Source organism: Rhamphochromis longiceps, linkage group LG19 (assembly GCF_057381845.1).
Source record: "Rhamphochromis longiceps isolate RC_006_pf linkage group LG19, R_longiceps_female_GT1.1, whole genome shotgun sequence".
In the NCBI taxonomy this organism is placed as follows: Eukaryota; Metazoa; Chordata; class Actinopteri; order Cichliformes; family Cichlidae; genus Rhamphochromis; species Rhamphochromis longiceps.
This window is the reverse complement of record NC_140575.1, coordinates 21,252,418-21,275,130: the sequence shown is the minus strand read 5'-3', so window position 1 is coordinate 21,275,130 and position 22,713 is coordinate 21,252,418. Positions and strand designations below refer to the sequence as shown.

Here is a 22,713-nt window from a genome sequence, read left to right as displayed (position 1 = left end):
TCTAAATCTACTAAGTGTTCTGTCTGTGCTTAGCTTTGTCATTTTATAAAAAGGTTGTGTTAGTAGCCCTGAGTAGAAGTGGGATGTAGAATGTGTTCACAGTTTAGGCTGTGGGGCCATTTCATGAAGGGACTGTTTGACCAGCCCCAGTGTGTCCAGAGCAGTACCCCAGGCGAGGGTAACTCCCCAACCCCCGTGGCCATAGTTGTGGACCACAGGCACCGGCCGGCCCTGCAGCTCCACCACTTCCCTCTCCACCCTTGGGTTCTTCCTGCTGGGCCTCAGGCCGACCCACTCGTTAAGAATTTTGGCTTTGTTGAGTGACGGCTCCAACCTACTGCAGCGCTCCAGGATGCCCTTAGTGTCTCTGTCGTCCACCTGCAGCCGCCAGTCTCCTTCTTGCCTCGTCCCACCTATAGTGACACTGCGTATGCCGGGGTAGATGTACGTCGTCCCATCTCCATCTCTAATGAAGTGCTGCACCCAGGGGGCCTCCACTTTGAGGACCTGGCCTCTGACAGGGTACACTTGTGTGTCTCCCACCAATACTTTGGAGCCGAGACCGGAGCAGTTGACAATGATATCAAAGTTGTTACTCAATTCTTGAAGATTGTTGACTTTCCTCTGTTCCACTTGACCTCCAGCTTTTCTGAACCTTTAGAGAAGAATTTATGATGTTAACATGACGAACTTTAAATTAAGTAGAGTTCATTTGTAATTAAAAGCTTGTGGATATAATAGTATGACGTGATAAAAGAAGTTTAATGTAGGGGATGAACCTCTTCTCGAGCCATGGCAGGTAGGTGGAGCATTCGCATTTTAAGGTGGTGAAAGCCTGACCAAACTTGTGATCTGGGAAGCGTTTCCGTTCAACATCAGTCATGAGTCGAAAGCCGATCACAAACTCTGACCAGAATGGTTTTTTAACTGCTGGAACCTCTTTAAAAATTTGCCAGCTGCAAGAAATTAGTAGAGAAATCAGTTGTTCGACAATGGATCGGGCTAAGTACTCAACTTTTACAGCATCGTATACAAGTAATTGCTACCCAGAGCTCAGCATTACTCCAGCTTCTGGTGCACATTGAGACTGAGCAATGGCCAACAGGTGATCAAAGCTGTCCTTGAACCAGTGTTTTTGTCTTTGCAAGGGAATATCTGATGGAGAAAGGCATCATGTAAAGCAAATGTGCACTGCGTTTTTATTTTTATATACATTGCATAATGTGGTGCAGCTGTAGTGTAAATCTCTGAGACAGATCCTGTTTTCTTACCTGGAAATTGTGCAGCAAACAAAATCCCAGCAGCTCCGTCACTTGTTGTGTCTGGGCTGAATTTGTCAGCCATCAAAGTAACAGAGCAGAAAGGTAGAGCTTCAACAATGCACACAGCGGTGGAGAATCCAATCACGCCAGCTCCAACAACCACAACCCTGACGCTTTTCATCATGGCAGCTCTGCACCTCAAACGACAAGAGAATTTTACTAAATGCCAAATAACCTTTGTTATGACTCCCTTTTAAAAGTTACTCAACGACAAATTGTCCATTACGAAACAGTCATTGTAAGAGCAGTGTACATGCAGTTATCCATAAAACAAAGGCTACTGGTGTACCAAATGTCCAAGTCTTGCATTTGCTGTAGCTGTTTAAAATATAACAGTTCTGATTGTCCTTTTAGGGTTATATACAAGAACAAAGCACCCTGTATGTGCAGCAATGTCCTCTGCTGAACCTGAGACTTTCACTTCTAGCGAGCCTGAACAACTTCACAAGAAGTTGCAAAATCATTTTCTTAATTTCATTATTTAGTGTTTGTTTCAAAGACTTTGTTGTTAATGTTGCCTTAGGAGACCTCAAAAACTCACGGTGCCTCAATCCTGCCTTTTACAAATAAATAAAAAGCAGCTCTTACAAAACAGAGCTCTCTTTCTCACAGGCTCTCAAACACCCTGACATTTCTTAGAGTGTATTAAGGATTAGTGATTAGTATTACTGATACTAATTATGATACATTTCTATGACTAAAGCTCTTGAAGATGAACAGCCAAATAGTGAACAATATATATAATTACACAATGTTTTAATTACTGCATTGTCACATAAGAGATACATGTGTATGTGTGTGCTTTTCTGGGGTCTGAAAAGTTCCAAATTCACCATTTAAAGAACTACTTGCAGACTTGCCCTCTGCACAGACCCAGCAGGTCAGGGTGGAACAGGAAGCTGAGGATAAAGCCACAGAAATGGCTAAAAAGGGGGTTGTTCTCCCCAGAAAGGTTTGGAGGGAATTGATGAATTGATGGTGGAATGAAAAGGGGGTCCACCAGCCAAACTTCAGTTAACAGGCTCTCCTCATTAATTCCTTTTTCACAATGCATAAATGTGTATTCTAGTTATTGCTGCAGCTGAAACTGTCTTACAGATTGTGGAAGTATATTTATTAAATGAATCATCACACAATAATTCAGTTATATATCTAGCTGTAAGTTGTAGCCGGTTGTAACAGCAACCATACAAAAATCCACTCCCAACTGTTGTTGGAAAGGTACGAATACCTTAGCCATTAGTGAAATATAGCTGATATGATGTTGGAAAATATATTCTATTTTCGTTATGCATTTCAAAATAAAAACTTTCTTTTGAAATTTATTTTTTATTAGAAGAAAGTTCGCTTAATATGGAAGTATAATCTAAACTAAATACATGTTGTATGGCTCACTTTAAAAACAAAGTCCCATTGACATTAAAAAAAAATCCCTAGACCTACCCGAGAAGAGCAGAAATCGCAACAAATATAGCAGCACAGTTCTGTCAAAGTGTGTGGATATTAAATATGAATGCGCAACTTTGAATGGCTCTCCAGAGTGCAAACTAACAACTAATGAAATAAAGCACGTGGCAGTGCGTTGTAAGGAATCGAAAATGTCTATACAGATAAATAAGCCTTATACACACCGAAAGCTCGACAATCCAAATGTATCCACCCACCTAAAATAAAACTGTCTCCTTCTTCCCCCGCACAGAAAATGTCCCCAGAGACCGACAACAGGTACTTGTGTCAAGCCAGCCTCCAATTCGAGACTTGCAGTCAAGCCAGCCTCCAGTTTGTTTTACGTTCCCTGTGTATTCAAAGTATTACGGGAATGGATGTGGAAACCGGATTTCAAAATAAAAGCCAACTTCGAGTGAATTAACAGATATGTTAAGAACATAATAACATATAATTTAGGCTTTTTTTTTTTTTTACAAACTCTAATGTTAGATCTATATGACACAGCCTTGTACCCTAATTGTGCCCTGTCACTATCAAGGCCATCTTATTTTGGATTTCAAAGTAAAAGCCCTGTGAATCTTCATTAAGTGTGCCTATGCGAAGGCACACTTATTACTATTGCTCGGATTTATTATTTTTGAACTACTCTTTCAATGACTTAATAATGCTCTTAAAAGCAAAAGTCGTATTTCCAAATACTATTTGAACTTTATATCAACACTTTCCAACCACAGTCTTTTTACAGTGATACCATATCAATATCAAGTCAGTCTGATTTTGCCTTTCATAGTAATGGCCCTTTGAAATTGTCCATAATTGACTTAATCTTCTAACGATTCAAAATGCTCTAAAATGAAAAATTCTTGTTTCCACAGGGTAATTCCACCTTAGATCAACAGTATACAGCCCCACAGTGATACCATATCAATATCAAGTCATTCTGATTATGCCTTCCAAAATAAAAGCCTTTTTAAATTGTCCATAATTGACCTAACTTTCAGTGATTTCAAAATGTTTTAAAATGGAAATTTCCTGTTTCCACAGGGTAATTCCACCTTAGATCAACAGTATACAGCCCCACAGTGATACCATATCAATATCAAGTCATTCTGATTATGCCTTCCAAAATAAATGCCCTTTCAAATTGAGCATATACGGCCTACTTTTTTGACGATTTCAAAATGTTCTTAAACAGAATTTTGCTGTTTCCACAGGATAATTTCACTTTAGGTCAACAGTATACAACCTCACGATGTTACCATATCAATATCAAGTCATTCTGATTATGCCTTCCAAAATAAAAGACTTTTCAAATTGCCAAGATACGACCTACTCTTTTAAAGATTTCAAAATGCTCTAAAAGTGAAAATTGCTGTTTCCACAGGATAATTTCACTTTAGGTCAACAGTATACAACCTCACGATGTTACCACATCAATATCAAGTCATTCTGATTTTGCTTTCAAAAATAAAAGCATTTTCAAAATGCCCATATCTGACTTGATCCTGGAACAATTTCAAAATGCTCTAAAATGGAAAATTCCTGTTTCCACAGGGTAATTCCACCTTAGATCAACAGTATACAGCCCCACAGTGATACCATATCAATATCAAGTCATTCTGATTTTGCTCTCAAAAATAAAAGCCTTTTCAAATTGTCCATAATTGACCTAACTTTCAGTGATTTCAAAATGCTCTAAAATGGAAATTTCCTGTTTCCACAGGGTAATTCCACTTTAGATCAACAGTATACAGCCCCACAGTGATACCATATTAATATCAAGTCATTCTGATTTTGCCTTCCAAAGTAAAAGCCTTTTCAAATTGTCCACAATTGACCTAACTTTCAGTGATTTCAAAATGCTCTAAAATGGAAATTTCCTGTTTCCACAGGATAATTCCACTCCAGATCAACAGTATACAGCCCCACAGTGATACCATATTAATATCAAGTCATTCTGATTATGCCTTCCAAAATAAAAGACTTTTCAAATTGCCAAGATACGACCTACTCTTTTAAAGATTGCAAACCAACCATGACATCTTTCCACAGACTTAAAATATAAACGTACTATCAATTACAACCTAGTGGCAATTTCAGCTTCCTTTTACATCATCTTTATGATTCAATTCTGTCATAATCAATTGAGTCTGATTTTGCTTTTCAAAATGAAAACCCAATATGTGTTGAAACAGCAATTTTCATTTTTAAAACATTCTGAAATAATTGAAAGAGTATATCACATATGGACAAATTCGACGGGCCATTAATTTGAAAGGCGAAATCAGACCAACATGAAATTTACATGGTTTTACTGTCGGGTTGGATACTGTTGATCTAAAGTGGAATTACCCTGTGGAAACTGAAATCTTCCTTTTTAGAGCATTCTGAAATCACTGAAAGTTGGGTAAATTATGGGCATTTTCAACAGGCCATTATTTTGGAAGGCATAATCAGAATGACTTGAAATTGATATGGTAACATCGTGAGGTTGTATACTGTTGACCTAAAGTGAAATTATCCTGTGGAAACAGCAATTTTCACTTTTAGAGCATTTTGAAATCTTTAAAAGAGTAGGTCGTATCTTGGCAATTTGAAAAGTCTTTTATTTTGGAAGGCATAATCAGAATGACTTGATATTAATATGGTATCACTGTGGGGCTGTATACTGTTGATCTGGAGTGGAATTATCCTGTGGAAACAGGAAATTTCCATTTTAGAGCATTTTGAAATCACTGAAAGTTAGGTCAATTGTGGACAATTTGAAAAGGCTTTTACTTTGGAAGGCATAATCAGAATGACTTGATATTAATATGGTATCACTGTGGGGCTGTATACTGTTGATCTAAAGTGGAATTACCCTGTGGAAACAGGAAATTTCCATTTTAGAGCATTTTGAAATCACTGAAAGTTAGGTCAATTATGGACAATTTGAAAAGGCTTTTATTTTTGAGAGCAAAATCAGAATGACTTGATATTGATATGGTATCACTGTGGGGCTGTATACTGTTGATCTAAGGTGGAATTACCCTGTGGAAACAGGAATTTTCCATTTTAGAGCATTTTGAAATTGTTCCAGGATCAAGTCAGATATGGGCATTTTGAAAATGCTTTTATTTTTGAAAGCAAAATCAGAATGACTTGATATTGATGTGGTAACATCGTGAGGTTGTATACTGTTGACCTAAAGTGAAATTATCCTGTGGAAACAGCAATTTTCACTTTTAGAGCATTTTGAAATCTTTAAAAGAGTAGGTCGTATCTTGGCAATTTGAAAAGTCTTTTATTTTGGAAGGCATAATCAGAATGACTTGATATTGATATGGTAACATCGTGAGGTTGTATACTGTTGACCTAAAGTGAAATTATCCTGTGGAAACAGCAAAATTCTGTTTAAGAACATTTTGAAATCGTCAAAAAAGTAGGCCGTATATGCTCAATTTGAAAGGGCATTTATTTTGGAAGGCATAATCAGAATGACTTGATATTGATATGGTATCACTGTGGGGCTGTATACTGTTGATCTAAGGTGGAATTACCCTGTGGAAACAAGAATTTTTCATTTTAGAGCATTTTGAATCGTTAGAAGATTAAGTCAATTATGGACAATTTCAAAGGGCCATTACTATGAAAGGCAAAATCAGACTGACTTGATATTGATATGGTATCACTGTAAAAAGACTGTGGTTGGAAAGTGTTGATATAAAGTTCAAATAGTATTTGGAAATACGACTTTTGCTTTTAAGAGCATTATTAAGTCATTGAAAGAGTAGTTCAAAAATGAAGATTCACAGGGCTTTTACTTTGAAATCCAAAATAAGATGGCCTTGATAGTGACAGGGCACAATTAGGGTACAAGGCTGTGTCATATAGATCTAACATTAGAGTTTGTAAAAAAAAAAAAAAAAAAGCCTAAATTATATGTTATTATGTTCTTAACATATCTGTTAATTCACTCGAAGTTGGCTTTTATTTTGAAATCCGGTTTCCACATCCATTCCCGTAATACTTTGAATACACAGGGAACGTAAAACAAACTGGAGGCTGGCTTGACTGCAAGTCTCGAATTGGAGGCTGGCTTGACACCAGTCAACAGGTGCTGTGTGTTTCTGTTTTTCTCTCGGGAACGTGCACTTCCTGAATCAAATTTCATTAGCTATGATAGTTTTAGTTATTTTAAAAGTCCCACTGAGTTATTAAAATAAAATAATTTCCCATAATGCCACCTATTTAACAATTTAAACAAACCTTTATTAACCTAGAAGAAAGGGTTGATCGACGGGGAAAAGTGCGACCCTCAGGGGTCGGCGGCTCGGCGTGGATCTCGTCAGAACCTCACATCTCGCGATAGGTGGCTCATATCACGCTCTGGTCCGTCCAGCGAGCGAAGGTAAGGTCCTAAAAGCTGACTACTTCAAATTAAACCGCAGTTTATACGTCCAAGTCCTGTCACCAGACCGAAAATTATTAGTTAACTTCTTTTGAAAGCTTTATTTCGGTCGCATTCTTCGCCATTTCTGCTTCTCGTGCCCCCCCTTTCAAGACAGCGGCGGTGCATCGTTTGCTTTGAGACAATTAGCTTGCTTGCTAACATCCATTCGTCTGTAAACATTATTTAAGCTGAATGTCAGTGAACTCTGCATGAACGTGATGAACAGTGCAAAATATCTGTAAGTTAATATATGAGGTGAATGTAAATACCAGTATGGGTTCAATTTTGATTTTGAAAACATGAGGATAAACTAAACAACGACCAACATTATAGACAGTTTATTATACTTCTATTATTTATTTTATTGTAATATGAAGAATATTTTTGTTAGTTTAGACTGGTCACTACAGATTAATCAGCTCTGTAATACAAATTCATTCTAGATCTATAATACCAAATGTATGCTTACACGACAGACTCGTATTTGGACAGTCCAACCATGTCTGGTGTCCTAAATGTGACAAATTCCTGAAAAACTGTTGTTAGTAATATTTGTCCTACATTTTTACAGACTGAACATTTACTAATGGATAAACGGATCATGTAGATTCCTCTGGTCATGTATGAGTAAGTAGTAATAGCAGTGGTAATACGAAAAAGATCATATATTTATGTAGCCTGGGAAATGGTTAGCCACACAGGACACAATTACTGGGGTTCTTAATGTGCAGTTTTATTGTCAATGACGACTGAATAAACCAAAGGTCCTTTGACCTTTACTTTTGTCAAACAGCGGCCATATGGACTTGTACTGAACATCTACAGCACGAGAGGTAACGTGGCAAAGTAACAGAATAACCGATTAAACAAAGATGCGCCAATACAATACGAGGAATAAAAGAAATGAAATACAAAACACAAAAATACGGCAGTGGCCTCTGTCTGTGCAGAACAAAATACAAAGAACTAAATCACACAAGGCTCCTTTAAAAAAATGTGGAAGTGTTACATACATGTTTATAAACACTTACATTCCACAGAAATCTCAGCTCACTTGCAATACTGGAGCACACAGACGATCTCGCAACTTATCCCTTGCATGGAGAAAATGGCCACTCCACGCTGCACATACAGGTCCTTTGCATCATACATTTAAGAAATACATCATCTTGTTAAAATACTGACGTTTTGCCACTGCACTACAATTATAACAATATGTTTCAATGAGTTATGTGCATATTTAACAATTCCTTACCAATAATTTAACTCCTTCACAACATTCCCGTTCCACATCCACAACAAAAAGAAAAGTAAACAGGAAGTCCCAAGATGCATTTCTTGTTAAGTTTTTTTTGGAAAACTGCAGTTAACCCTTAAGCCTATAGCACAAGCAATACCATTAAATTACCCAATAACATTCTTGTTATTTTTTTTGAACCTTAAATGGATATTTGGTTAACTGAAATGGAAAATATTATTATTAATTTACCACTCGGCTACATTTAAAAAACGCACTGAACCTCTGATATAAGCCAAACATATATACTGCTGAGGTCAGAAGTTTACATATATTCGTATCATAATGGGCATAAATGTCTTCTTTAAAAGCCCAAAATCACATGACCTTCATGCCCATGATGAATTCATATAAACTTTTAAACTAACTGTACACTCATTTTGTTTTCATATGTTTTCATTTAAGGGACAGATGTGGTTGTTTTTGCGGCAAAGATGTCTCAAAAATCAACCAGTCCACCTTCATCGCTTATGGCTCACCTTCATTCAGAGTCACATAAACAGAGCATCCTGAACAAATTCAACAAGCTCAGGAAAAGTGACCTGCTGTGTGACATTACTCTTGTCGTGGAGGATGTGCAGTTCAAGGCCCACAAAGCCCTGCTGGCAGCAAGCAGTGAGTACTTCTCCGTCATGTTCACAGCAGAAGATCAGATCCATCGGTCCACCCACCGGCTGGACGGTATGGCACCAAACATGTTTGCAGCAGTGCTGGAGTTCATCTACAGCGCCCAGGTGTCTGTGGAGGAGAGCGCCACAGAGCAGCTCCTGGCCACAGCTCATCGAATGGAAGTCGGTGACCTTGTCAAAGTGCTCACTGACCTAACTCGCTCTGCAGCAGGGGTCAAATGCAATGATGCTCAAGCAAACAAAGCTGAAGATGCAGAGCTGGTGAAGCGCAAAAGAGGGCGGCCGAGGAAAGATGTAGGTGCACCTGTGACAGAGCTGGTGGGGAGAAGAGAACCATGTGAGAGTTCAGAGGACCGACAGGCAGAAGATAATCCAAAAACTGAGTCTCAGCCTAGAAATGAGGACCCCGAAGAACACCAAAGCCGGCAGAGCAAACGCAAAATCAACCCACCGGTAAAATATAAGGGCTACAAAGTGGGCAATAACACAGCAGGACACAAGGAGCCTGGGAAGAGGGGCAGGAAAAGGAAATACCCTGACACTGAGGCACGATGTGAGGACTGTGGAAAAGTCTTCAAAAGCCACCTGTTTTTAAAGATTCACCAGCGCACTCATACAGGTAATTACACTCTGATTTAAAGAGAGGTCAGAATGGAGGTTTAATACAAATTTGGCCTTTTTTTCTAGAGTTTTTGGACATAGTTTAAAAAAAGGACTTCATTCCCTCAACTGTAATAAAAATAAATGTTTTAACTTTTCAAATGTTGTGCTGAAAAAAAAGAAAAAAAAAGAAAAATAGAAACGCATAGAAAGTACAGATGACTACGACTGACGAGAGTTTAGCAGTCACTAATCACATCCGCACCTGTAAAAGTACAACTACTTTCTTTAACTCCAGGTGAGAAGCCTTTCCACTGCATGGTGTGCGGGAAGAGTTTTACCCAGAAGCACACTCTGCTGGCTCACCAGCGCATGCACACTGGAGAAAAGCCATTTGTTTGTACCGTCTGCTCCAAAGCGCTTTCCACCAAACACTCCCTGCAAGAGCACATGAACCTCCATGAAGGTAGGACCCAATGAACTGACTTCTCAGTTTCTCATGTTTGATAAGTAGTAACTTTGTTTACAAGTAATTTCCAGGAATCCTCATAATTTCCTGAAAGTGATCTTTCCAACAAAGTTGATCTACAGTCTGATTTGAGAAATGTAGAAAGTGTTAGTTGTTGCAGTGATTACATCAGACCTACTATTCTTAGTTTCAGCTGTATTTTTTTTTTTTTAAATTCGAACAGAGTAGCTTTCAGGATGGCATACGACCCTCCTCACCAGCTTTTTCTTCTGATTGGCTACTTCATTTAAACTTTATCTATATAACGCCTCAAGGCGCTTTATATTGTAAGGTAAAAAGAAATGAACACATTCAGCCGGTACTGAAAGGCTATGTTTCACCAATAGAATGCAAAGCCAAAGCAAATCCGGCACTCCTTAAAGCACCGTCTGACGAGCTGTTCACTGCATTGTGCAGATTGAAGTCCTGGATGTAGCCCAAAAGATTAACACTACACGAACAAGCAGATATAGAACAGATAACAGACCATCAAACCACATTCCAGTGTCTGGACTTGATTCCTAGAAATGGATAGTTATCCATTTCCAGTTATCCACTTTCGATTCAGTGCAAGGGATGTAAACCAGGAACAAATCTTATGCAAACGGTGCTGTACAGTTGTCTTCATTGCAAAGCAACACAGCTAACATATTTAGCCCCTAAAAATGCACAGTGGCAATAACTGTGCTGTATGCAAAAGTCTCATGTGTTATTATAATATAATGAAATACTACATTTTACTTCTATTAGATACACTTGGGCCCAGTAAATACATGCCTTCTTTAACATAAATGAAGCAATGTAGGGGAAAAGCTTTTTACAACTAAGGGGTAAAAAGATGCTCTAAGAAGAATTAAGGTGTTTTGTTTCTCTGGCTAGGAAAACCGGAAGGATTTTCAGTTTACTACCTATTACAAGTCTTTTAAATGTGCCCAAAAATCAAATGCCCACATTTTGTGTCTTGCCTGTGCTTTTGATTTACCTAGCTTAATTTGGTGTGAGTTGCCTAGTTTTGGATGGATATTGGCTGTAGAGATGACTTCCTTCTCTTAATGGCACTAAAGCCGAAGTGCTCTAGCATATTGCGATGTTGATCTCTCATGAGCTCTGTTTTATTTGCTTCTTTAGAAGAGAAATCCTTTGACTGTGATAAATGTGGAAAGACCTTCACTCAGAAAAGGCAACTTAAAAGCCATTACAGAGTTCACACAGGTAAGTCATGGGGAAACTGCCAGAGATCTGGTCAGTGTATTCAATCAATCTGAAGGTAAAATTATTGAATCTTTATTTTTAAATAAAGGGAAATCATTGCCAGAATGTGCTCAGTGTCATCACAAGTTTATGGATGCAGCTCAACTGAAAAAGCACGTGAGAACTCATACAGGTAAGATCAGCTCTCCAAGTCATTCTTTTGCTATTGATATCTGCTTTATGGAAGCGTGTGCTGCAGCAGCTGATGGTGTTAACGTTTACACAGGTGAGAAGCCTTTCACTTGTGAAATCTGTGGAAAATGTTTCACAGCCAAGAGCACACTGCAGACTCACATCAGAATCCACAGGTCAGCTGTTATATTTGATTTTCACTCCACTTTTAACAGTTTTTGCTCCCTGCTGTATAATATACGACCCAGGAGGAGACATGGTCATAACTGCCTCAATATCTGGTTTTGCAGAGGTGAGAAGCCTTATAACTGCAGCATCTGCAAGAAGTCCTTTTCAGACCCCAGTGCAAGACGACGACATGTTGCCTCCCACTCGGGGAAGAAACCCTTCACCTGCTCTTTCTGCAGCCTTTCTTTTACACGCCTGGACAATCTGAAAACACACACCAAATCCCACAACAAGGAGAGAGCTGCGGGTGGAGAGGCCTCATCGGATACTGCAGCAAAAGATGGCTCTGGAGCCCCGCAGGAAGAGGTGCAAAATATCCTTCACCTGCAGCAGTACCAGCTGCCTGCCACCTCTGAACAAGAGCTCCAGGTGGTGGTGACAGAGGATGTGGACCACATTAACTTTATCCCGGGTCAGGACCACGAGATCAGCCTCATCAGCACAGAGGGAGAGATGGCTCAGTCAGCCCCCTCTAAACTCACCCTCCTCGCCCGGCCATCAGGGCACGTGCACAATGTGGCGTTGGTCACTCAGGGTGATGTGGTGGATCAGACCTCTCAGATCCACACTATAAGTATGCTGCAGGGTCAGATGATGCACCAGGCTGAGCAGATGCATGTTATCACTTTGAGTAAAGAGGCTATGGAGCAGCTGCAGGCCCATCACGGTCCTGCGCAGCCCTTTCAAATAACACAGCGTCCCATTCAACAGCTGCAGGTGATGCGTCAGCCAATCCAGCAGCTGCCTGTTGTTCAGGAGCCCTTGGAGGGGCAGGTGAGCAGGGAACAACAACAAGGCCGGGCTATTCACGTCAGCAGCCAGAGCAGCCAACCGATCTCCATCAGTCAGACTAGCGAGCAGATCTCCAACCATCACATCCAAGGACAGACATTTCAGATCCAATCAGGAACTGTGTCCTACCTGTACACCACCGGACTGCCACAGGAGAGCTGAGAGTGATCTGGACCACCGGGAACTTAAATCTGATGGTGCTACTGTGGAGATCAACTATATACAGACAAAACTGACCATAGTCAAAGGTAGCAGTATTAAAAGATGAAGTTTGTATTTTCTTTAATGAATTTTTTATATAAAAAAATATATAAGCATACCTTTTTATACTGCTGTGTTTCCTTCCACACACTACACCACTGTAATCTGATGAATTTGTCTGGCAGATACCTTCCTCATGCCTTTATCTGTGCCACAAATTTCTGCGCAGCACAATGATCACACTTTGTGTGTTAAATATCTAATATCTTTCATACCTTGCACAAGGTATTGCACTGTTTGACACTTTTCTGCAGCAGATCCTTGTTCTTTGCCATATTGCTTAAAAACTGTGGCATGATTAATAATGTGGAACATCTGTTTTAACTCATTCACTGCCATTGACGTCTATAGCCGTCAATTGCAGTGCATGAGTCAATGGGTTTAACTCATTCACTGCCAATGGCTGGCAGTGAATGAGTTAAGTATAGTTTTCCTTTAATTGGGCTCACCTGGTTAACTAATTACGACAGGTGTCTGAGATTGATATGAGTGATCCAAAGAGCCCCCAGACACAAAGGTGTTGAACCAAAAACCTTCTGGTTATTGCTTTGGTTGCAAGCAGATTGCCATGGTTACCTGGAGTTTTTCATGTCTGATGGCAAATACTTGCCAGCTACTGGCCAACTGATAGTACATCATGATAAAGTCGGACACAAACCAGAAAAGGAGAAGGTTCGACTTCAAAGTAGAAGTTTGCTTCAGTGCTGCAGCAATCATGTGTCAAAGGGCGCCACTTTTACTGGCATGTGTCTGTAGACAAATCTGTCACTTCCATTCGAATGCAGCACTATCTTACTCGCCAAAAGCAGTCACAAAGAGCCTTTTATCATCCAGCTGGGGAATACAGCGACAGTTGATCCTACATCATCAGCATGACTGTCAAACACCCAAAATGATGCTGAAGTTAATGACATGTTGTTAGTGGCCATGTGTGAAAACCCTTGAGGCCTTTGAGGACATCAGCTGGATGCAGCACTTAGATCTCAGTCCATGACACGAAAGGCAGGAATATCAGGAGCCATAATGGAGGAACTCCCAAACAAACAAATGTGATATTTTTCAGTTTCCAGGTTTGAAAAGTGAAAAGTGTCTTAAACCTGAATTTGTATTTATTGGTATTTAATCATTTTATTAATTACTGTAAAATTGGTGATAATAAAGCGGGTAGCTTTTGCAGGTATGGCTGGTTCCAAGATCCTCACTTCCAAAACGCTCAATTCGAGTCTTTAAAAGGTTTGTTCACAATCAAATGGTTGATATAAACATGGCTATCTCCACCTTTTATGTACAGTCTGAACAGAAGACAGTTACTATGCAACAGATGCTAAACAGTTATTATTTTAATGATTTTTTTAGAGCTTATGACAAAACAGGTTTTGTTTTTGCCCACTTAAAAACGTCATCATTTGGTTTTATTTCATAAGATGTGACCAAACTCATTCTACAACTGAAAAATGAACTTTGACATGATTCCTTTGATAAATTTGCAATAAGCTCAAATTGGTATATATCTAATATGAGTATTAGAAACCTTAAGTAGACACGATGTAATGCTATTAATTGACAAAAGTTAAGTACGGATAAAAATAAAGGCAAATTATAGAAATATCCAGAAAGTAAAATATCAGTGATAAGGGTTTTGTTAAGAGCTTTGAAAGTATTTATTTTGAATATTTAAAAAGTTACTGAAATATGGAGAGGGGCAACATCAAGATGCTGTGCTGTAGGTTAAAGGGAAGACATGCATGTCACAGCTTTGGGAATGGAATAGATAACATTCAGTTCACACAGAGCTATAAAACACTACAGGGAAGCCTACAGCAAGCTAATCTGCTAATCAAGTTTGTGTGTGTGACTGATTGCTGCACCTCACAGATCTGGGAACAAAGCCTCGGCTATCGGGAGGCGCAGGCGACACAGATCCTGAAAGAGAAACAAAGGCGGATTCAAGCTGAACATCTAAGAGATAAAACTGGGCACCCTGCTATACCCGTCTGACGAAACAGATCCAGATTGTCTTTAATGTGAAGAGGCAGTCCCTGCTGCTCAGAATTTCACACTTAAAGACACCTGCTAAAGTATTTATACCTACACTCTATATCCATACTGGTACTCAGGTTGTTGCACTCAACTTATCGTCTTATTTTATTACTTGTTATTCTGTTTGTTAAAAAACAAAACAAAAGACCAACAACTATTATTTATTACTTTAAAAAAAATCAGTTTCTTCATTATTATTATTATTATTTTTTTCACTCCAGGACCGTGTGTGCATAATTTCTTTCCACCTCATGTTAACTTGTGATGCGAATGACAATAAAGCTCCTTGAATCTTTGAAGATGGGTGACCACAAAAGCATTCACACATTCTTGACCTTGAAACCAGCAATGTACTGTCTCGCTTTACGTTCACCATTTAGTAGTTGTCCTATTATTATGTAGACGTAATCTTCATTAGTTGGGACACCAGTGAATTCAATATGCTTTAAAACTCCAAAATGTACCGTGCTGTAAAAAAGTATCTCCCCACCCACCTTCTTGTTTTTTACATTAGAGATGAAACAAGTTTTTAAATGATTATTTCACTCACTGCTTTAGATCTGTCTGTGCTCATGTTTGAAAGACCTCTGGCTGTTTCTGCTCTCTGCTGTCTTGGCTCTGTTGCAAAGTCCTGAGGTGTGGTGTAGTTTGTGAGGCTGCCAGGCTGCAGGGCTGAATGCAGCCTGTTCCGGTGCAGACCTGTGCACACAGAAATAGAACAGAGTGAGAGCTATGCTGCAGTGTGAAAATAACATCTATAAAGTAATTTAAAATGTCATCACAAAAAGATATGAGTGTCTGGATAATCTGATGGCTTTCGATTTCACTCATGAACCGCATGAGCAGCTTTACATTATTGCTTCACTGCTCTGAGATGAAGGTGGTGGGCTCAGTACCTGTCGAGGGACTTCTAGTACTCAGTCTGCTGACTGACAGCGTGGAATAAGTCCTGCTTTGACCTGTGATATAACGATACCGAGAAAGTAGGAGTGAAATGTCAAGTCAAGAATGTCTGAAGCAGACAAAATCTTACAGGCAAAGCGAGCTGTTGGTCTGTCATCCCGTTGAGTATCAGCAGAGCCTGGAAGGCTTTTACCTGCTGTCGAAGCTCCTCTGGAGAGAGCTGCCTCCACATCGTTCATCTGGTTCTGCAGTTTATCCAGCTGCTGAAAGGCCTCTTGTTTAAGGCTGCTCTGCTGCTGTAGCTGCCCCCTCACCTGGACCCCAACAATGTGGTTAGAAGTTGTTTTTTTTATTCCTGCTTAAATTTAAAATGAAAACACCATGTGCATTGATATTGACTTGACAGATCTATCACCAGAATGAGGCCAAGACTAACTCTGTATCTGTAAGTATCTCTACAGGATTTTTGCACCAAGGCACTGCAAAAATCCTTTAACCTCTCATCCAAGAGGCTTCTTCAGTTCTGCAAACTGATGAAGAGACTCAGGTATTCAACCCCTCGTGGATTTGTCCCATTGGAGGTGGTCCTGAGAGTCGTGTCATCACGCAATCCATTAAGGTCACGTGGTCAAAGTGTGACTGTTGAATCACATGGGATCTCAAGACTGCATTATACAGTTCTGTTAAAAATTGTCCCCTTCCTGTTATTTTCCCCCCCATTTTTTTGTCACACATGTTCCAATATTAGACACAGATAACCCGTGTAAATACAAAATGCAGTTTTAAATGATTATTTAATTAACCGGGGGGGGGGGGGGGGGGGGATCTAAAGCTACCTGGCCCTGTGTGAAAAATATAATTACCCCCTTTTTAAATCATGAAATGACTGTGAGCAACCTTTTTTTTTTTTATCTTGCCCAATGATACTTGGCATGCAGACTGGAGGAGCCAGGGATCAAACTGCCAACCTGCCGATCAGTAGGTGACCTGCTCTACCTCCTGAGCTACAGCCACCCCTTTAATTTGCATTATATTAATATTAGACAAAGGTAACCCCAAGTATATACAAAAATATCACTTTTTAAATGATGAATTCATCTCAATTGGATTTAGGTCTGGACTTTTATCCTACATCACTCTGTCAGATTTTTGCCAGATTTTTGGCAGTGGCTAGTGAAAAACTTTAAAAGCAAATAGCTAACCCCAAGTTGCTCTCCGATGCAGCTATCGGAGTGTGAATGTTGTTAGAAAAGCACTCAGTTTAGAGTCAGTGCTTGTGAGAATGGGTGTGATTGGGTGAATGTGGCATGTTGTATACAGCGCTTTGAGTACGCCGGGAGAGTAGAAAAGCGCTATATAAGAATCACTCCACTTACCATTTACAGATAGGAGATCAGGAGGGAGGTATTAATTGAGGTTTCTGATAGCTGGTTTTGGAGGGCATTGTGCCTTTTCAATGAGAGTCGTTCAGAGTGGACATTGATGGCTTCTCAGGCCAAAGTATGAACATTATCATCCTGAAAACAGTCTGTCCTGATGAGTTCTTCTCTGCTGAGCCATCAGTCTGTGGAGTGGTTGTCTGGTTTTCCCGTGTAACGTTATGAGCACTCCTTGCTGCACTGAGCAGCACACACTACATTGCTTAGATTGTGTTTGTGCCTTTGGGATGAACCAGTGCTTTTCTAAAGGTGTTGCTGGATTTGACATACACTTGCATGTTATACTGAGTTGTTCCATCATAATTTCTTAGAAATGTAATTTCTGACAAGCCTGCCCAGCGATCAAGAACCACACCTTGATTCACAGTTTGGATCATATGACCATTAATAACTCAAGTGGTTGCGGGGTGGATCAGTGACTTTCTGCATAACCTCCATGGTGGGTAAATATCTGGGACTCTACACTGGAACTGAAGAAGCTTCTTGGATGAAGCGAAAAGTCTTCATGAATTGAAAAGAAGTCCAACTAGTGCTGAAGACTACCATGACCTGAAAGACTGAGAACCTACAGATATAGTCTGTTAATTGGTTTTATTTGACTCTCAGTTAAGATGTTCAGAGGTTGATTTACTTAAAATACCACGATCTTTTTAAAAATTGTATTTCTTTGGATGATCTATTTAAAATCCACTGACCACAGGTGTTTTTTTTTAGCTCATGAAAAGTGGATTTTTTTTTAGGGTTTGCACAGAAGACAGCCTGCAATCAGTGGTGCATAACACATTAATTAACGTACAGACCTGCCGGATCTCTTTGGCACTGCGCTCTCTTTGTAGCCTGTTTATCCTGCTGCCTCTGTCCAGCTGCTCACCGAGGGCCCTGAGCTGTCTGTCTCTATCCTCCATGTCGGCTCTCATTTGTTCCAAGGTCTGCACTAGATGAGCGTCCAGCTCCTGTCTGCTGCGGGCTTCCCGTGCAGACCGATGCCTGAACACCTGGAGCTCCTCTGTCTGTGAGCGAGAACCAGCAAACATTCAGTGAATATATCCAGGCTTCTTCTCCTGACAGCTCTTGCCACTGTCAAAACTGAAAATGCACAGCTTTACATGAATTAGGAAGTCTATGTGAGCGAAATGTGATTTAAACACTTCAAGATGTGCAGTGAGCCTCCAAAAACCCAGATCCTGTCCTCAGAGATCCAAAAAAGCCAACAAGAGAAACCTAGAGAAGCTGCAATATAATGTAAGTGTCTGTAGGATCAGCAACGAGGCAAAAAATGTAGTTAACTTTTAAAATCCTGGCATTTTAAAATAAACCTGCACTGCTTCTGAAAGCATTCAACAGCACCTTCACCAAGCTTAAGAAATACAAACCAAACATTTCATAGTTTTAATGAATTTCAGAGTATTTGCAGTTTCAGCTGATGTTAACTGATGTAGAAGGTGTGGATAGGAGTGCATGTACCTTCCTGCTGAGCTGCTTCTTGATGCTGCTGCATTCGGCCTGAGAGCAGGTCAGCGCCTGCTGTGCAAAGTCCAGCTCCCCCTGCAGGAGAGCCACCTTATCCTCTGATAACATTTTCACTCTGAGAGCCTCGGTGCGAGTGGTAACCTCCCTCTGCAAAATGACCAGTGTGGTATGAGTTCATAAATGTATAAATATGGGCTTAGAAAAATAATGCAAAGCTGACAAAATTAGTGAGGATTAACCAGGTCAAGCAAAAGAAAACATTAAACTTTTAAATTGCAGTACATGAGTACATGTAACATTGTTACATTATTTGTTTAAATCCTACAACTAAGCATATTCATGCTTTTCCCTTTTACTTGATGGCCTCATGTTCCCTCCCTGCAAGAGGTAAAGCTAATTTCTGATTGCTGAATATTTCTTCATCCTGCTGCTAACCTGCTTGGTTTGGAGCAGTTGCCTGTGAAGTTTCTCCTGGTCGACCACCTTCCTCCAGCATCTCAGAGCCTTCAGTTTACAGAGCAGAGCAGTCAGCCGGCTGTTCTCCAGCTTCAACTCGTGGACTTCTTCCTTCTTAAGATAACAGGTATGAAAGTGGTACAATTCACAGATCATCTTCAATACTTCTGCTCTTTTTAACTGCCTACACATAAAAACTTTCCGTACCTTTAACTGTGTGAGGGCGAGTCCATCATTGTCTTTGGTGCAGCCGTACCTCTTCTTGAGCTTGATGATCTTGTCCACTCCTTCCCCCCGTGCTCTGTTCACTATCACACTTATGTCCCGCCTCATTTGTCGGGGATATTCATCAAGTCTGGCCTGAAAGCCAAACAAAATTACCAAACAAGTCTTTAACAAATCAAAATGTGAGATATGACAAAATAACACTTGTTTATGTATTTCAGGAATAAAGAACTAAAGAATAAGCAACGTTTTACCACATAGTTTAAAGTTATTGTCCAATCAATTATATTTCTATAGCATCAACAACAGTCACAACAAGGTGCATTATATTGCATGGTAAAGATCTTACAATATTATAAAGAGAACACCAACAATCAGATGTTAGCAAATTATTATGGTACAGAGAAACTTCTGAGAAAGTGTCATTCAACCACTTTCTGCTCAAATATGATATATGAAAAGGGCAAGTATATATTCTAGTTATAAAGAAACAGTACACTTACCAGCCACTTTGTCGTTTTCACCACTTCAGCTACTTGCTAACACAAAACTGGTGAAAACTACAGAGTCACACCGTGTCACTTCTGCCAGCTAAGAACTCAAAACGGAGGCTAAAATTTGCATAATCTCACAGAAGAGTGAAAAAAACTCGTCTGATGGGTCTTAATTTCTACTACAACATCTGGATGTCGAGGGTGAAAGTTTTGTTGTAGCCCTTTAACAGGGGGCCTTGTTCTTTCACCTTTAACTGGATGCAGGTAGAGAAAAGGTGTCGGACCAGAGGGTGGTAGCGTTCTTTGAATGTGAGGCCGAGCTGTTCCTCTAAATTAATTTTCTCTTCTTCCAGGTGAGCAACTTGGGCCCACAGGGCTGAGACCTCCAACATCATCCCACGGCATAAATCTGCCACCTGTGGATTAATAGAGCTCAAAAGTAGTTTTGTTTGAAAGCTCTCGATCTCAAACATGACTTACATTCCTAAAGCAGCTCAAATCTGCTTTTCTGCTACTAACTCACAAAATCATAGAGGCTACAGATGGGAATCACTGTGTGTACCTCTTTGTGAGAATTACTTGTCTGAGCGTCCTTCAGACTTTTCAAATCCTGCAGTTAAAATGGTGAAAGATAATAGATTTCATTTTTTTTAAAAATATAAACTGCCAATAATATATTTACTCCGATAAAAAGATATTCCACACATGTACCTGTTCTCTCTGGTACAGAAGCTGAGTGTGCTGCTGCAGGATTTGTTCATAAAACTGTGAGTAAAGCAGAAAGCATTGGCGCTCTCGCTCCATCACTGAGGAGCCGAGGTGAGTGAGACACTGCTGCAGATGATCCCGAGAGACCTTCAGCTAAAAAAAGAAAACCAAGAGTATTATTAATGAATATCTAAAGTTTAGCAATTTGCATTAATACTCTATTCCCCCCATTCTTTGGGATATAAGTTTTAATAGTCAACAAGCTGCACTGTTATATTCTCTATGTGTTGGCATTTCTTCACACAATACATGTGAAAGAGATACAAGAGTAGTCAGAAGGAAATTAATGTCATCGTAATTTTAGGCTTTTAATGATGTCTTTCAACTGCTCTTTTTCCAGGGTAGAATTATTGTAGAGCATAAAAACAAGAAGGGGTTTCTTTATCCATACAGAGTCAAATATATACAGAGACCCCCACTGATATTTGGTTAAATGTCATTTAGCAAAGTTACACTTCAACCAGACACTTTTAGAAGCCATCGATGAGTTTCTGGTGTAATTGTTGTATTTGTGTATTTGACCACCTCTCTTGGTAGAGTTCATTTAAATTTGTTGGTTTCCTGGCATGGACCTGGCTTTTAAGCGCAGCCCATGAGTAAAAGCGCTACACAAATACAAGCCATTTACCATTTTACCATAAGTTTTCAATAGTTGAAGAATTTGGAGTTAGCCCTCTTCCTTCATTATTGCATCCACTTTGTGTGATGTAGCAGTACCACTGGAAGCAAAACAGCCCCCAGACCATGATGCTACCACCACCGTGCTGGACAGCTGGCACTGTGTTCTTAGGTTAGAAAGCATCACAATCACTCCTACAAACACATCTCTTGTCATTTAGGCCAAATATATGGTGGCCCTGAGAGGCCAAATGGACTGCAACTTAAGAAAACACCAGCAATAAGAAAAACGCTGCAAAAGCACGCAAAACACAACGGAAATAGGAAAAAGTGTTGCGCTGGGAGACACCTAAAAGAAGTGGGGGATCTATCACTTTTGTGAGGAAAGAAAAGATGACAGGTAAGTGTGTTAGCCTAACTATTAGCCTAAAAATCCATCATCAGTATTATATGAATCATGATAAAACACACCTAGCATGTTTTGGGTTCCTGCAACTGGTTCGTTGGGTTATTGTCTCCCCAGAAACTTCCACACTTCCTCTGTGCTTTTAGAAATCTGTTTTCTTTTTTCCTATTTCAGTTTTTCCCTATTTCTGTTGTGTTTTGTGCGCTTTTGCAGCGTTTTTCTTATTGCTGGTGTTTTCTTAAGTTGCAGTCCATTTGGCCTCTCAGGGCCACCGTACAAATAGCTCAATCATTGTCACGTCTGTCATCACTGATGAGAAGTTTACATGTTGTGAAGTTAAAAGCTATTGAAGAGCCTTCAACACCACTTATAACTGCTGTAGGAACAGTTCAAAGAAATCAATAAAAGGCCTGAATAACCATAGCATTCATTACCTCAAGTGTGAAGACATTACTGGTCACAACAGCAGCTTGTAAACATTTAGTTGCATGTAAAAATGTTGCTTTTAGAGAAAACTTCCCCTTAATTTTTAACTTTTTAAAAAGAGTTTGTACATTACTCCACATACCCTCTGTGGGAAACGTGATTGCCACCTTTATTTTGCAGACTCGAGGAAGAAGAAACCTGGTGGAAATGGACTGATTACCTTCTCTTTCTAAAATAAGACATAATTTCTCAAACACCTGTCAAATAAAACGTCTACCTAAAGCTGATACCAAGCAACACCTCATGTTCCCTGTCCCACATGTTTGCATAATTAACTGAGCATGTTCCCACTCCTTTCTCCTCTTCTTATGGACAGGAAAGCAGTTAACTAAACAACTTCACTTTCTTCCTGTGCACTGGAAATGATAGGAATAAGCAGCACATTTTGCATGTTTTTCCAAATACTTTGTGTACTTGGGGCTGTTAGAAATGATAATGATAGCGCTGGAGTGCAACCAGCTTGTATAATCAGCTCAGGAGAAATGGCAGCCTTTGTAGAGCAAGCAT

General features: G+C 39.7%; 3 protein-coding genes across 10 annotated transcripts in view; 1 reads left to right on the top strand and 2 right to left on the bottom strand.

Annotated features, from left to right (window-relative positions):
• Positions 1 to 38: 38 nt before the first annotated feature.
• On the bottom strand, positions 39 to 8,621 carry ddo (D-aspartate oxidase). Of its 7 annotated transcripts, none has more exons than XM_085392306.1 (6): positions 8,459 to 8,621; positions 8,235 to 8,340; positions 1,272 to 1,459; positions 1,047 to 1,155; positions 780 to 956; positions 39 to 655 (listed from the first exon to the last, which is right to left on the bottom strand). In XM_085392306.1, coding segments are annotated over exons 2-6 (1,035 nt in total). In that variant the 5' UTR covers positions 8,237 to 8,340; positions 8,459 to 8,621; the 3' UTR covers positions 39 to 96. The 7 variants fall into 7 exon arrangements, with proteins under 7 accessions (XP_085248432.1, XP_085248435.1, XP_085248438.1 ...); XM_085392309.1 differs by having other exon boundaries at positions 1,272 to 1,453; XM_085392312.1 differs by lacking the exon at positions 8,235 to 8,340 and having other exon boundaries at positions 1,272 to 1,453.
• Positions 7,023 to 14,761, top strand: zbtb24 (zinc finger and BTB domain containing 24). The gene is made up of 7 exons (XM_085392304.1): positions 7,023 to 7,161; positions 8,906 to 9,748; positions 10,028 to 10,195; positions 11,366 to 11,449; positions 11,538 to 11,621; positions 11,715 to 11,796; positions 11,911 to 14,761. The coding sequence occupies exons 2-7, from the start codon at positions 8,935 to 8,937 to the stop codon at positions 12,800 to 12,802; spliced, it is 2,124 nt and encodes a 707-aa protein (XP_085248430.1). The 5' UTR covers positions 7,023 to 7,161; positions 8,906 to 8,934; the 3' UTR covers positions 12,803 to 14,761.
• The window catches only part of ccdc162 (coiled-coil domain containing 162), a 29,411-nt gene continuing 16,006 nt past the window's right edge, over positions 9,309 to 22,713 (bottom strand). The window contains exons 36-47 of one of the 2 annotated variants that reach the window (XM_085392303.1): positions 20,640 to 20,789; positions 20,491 to 20,538; positions 20,177 to 20,344; positions 19,417 to 19,569; positions 19,189 to 19,323; positions 18,748 to 18,900; positions 18,084 to 18,293; positions 16,038 to 16,158; positions 15,838 to 15,900; positions 15,492 to 15,640; positions 14,770 to 14,824; positions 9,309 to 9,444 (exon numbers count right to left, since the gene is read on the bottom strand). In XM_085392303.1, coding sequence (XP_085248429.1) covers positions 14,771 to 14,824; positions 15,492 to 15,640; positions 15,838 to 15,900; positions 16,038 to 16,158; positions 18,084 to 18,293; positions 18,748 to 18,900; positions 19,189 to 19,323; positions 19,417 to 19,569; positions 20,177 to 20,344; positions 20,491 to 20,538; positions 20,640 to 20,789 — 1,404 coding nt within the window. In that variant the 3' untranslated portion in view covers positions 9,309 to 9,444; position 14,770. Of the gene's footprint in view, positions 9,445 to 14,769; positions 14,825 to 15,491; positions 15,641 to 15,837; positions 15,901 to 16,037; positions 16,159 to 18,079; positions 18,294 to 18,747; positions 18,901 to 19,188; positions 19,324 to 19,416; positions 19,570 to 20,176; positions 20,345 to 20,490; positions 20,539 to 20,639; positions 20,790 to 22,713 lie in introns of those variants that run through there. The other variant, XR_014908897.1, reaches the window with a different exon arrangement.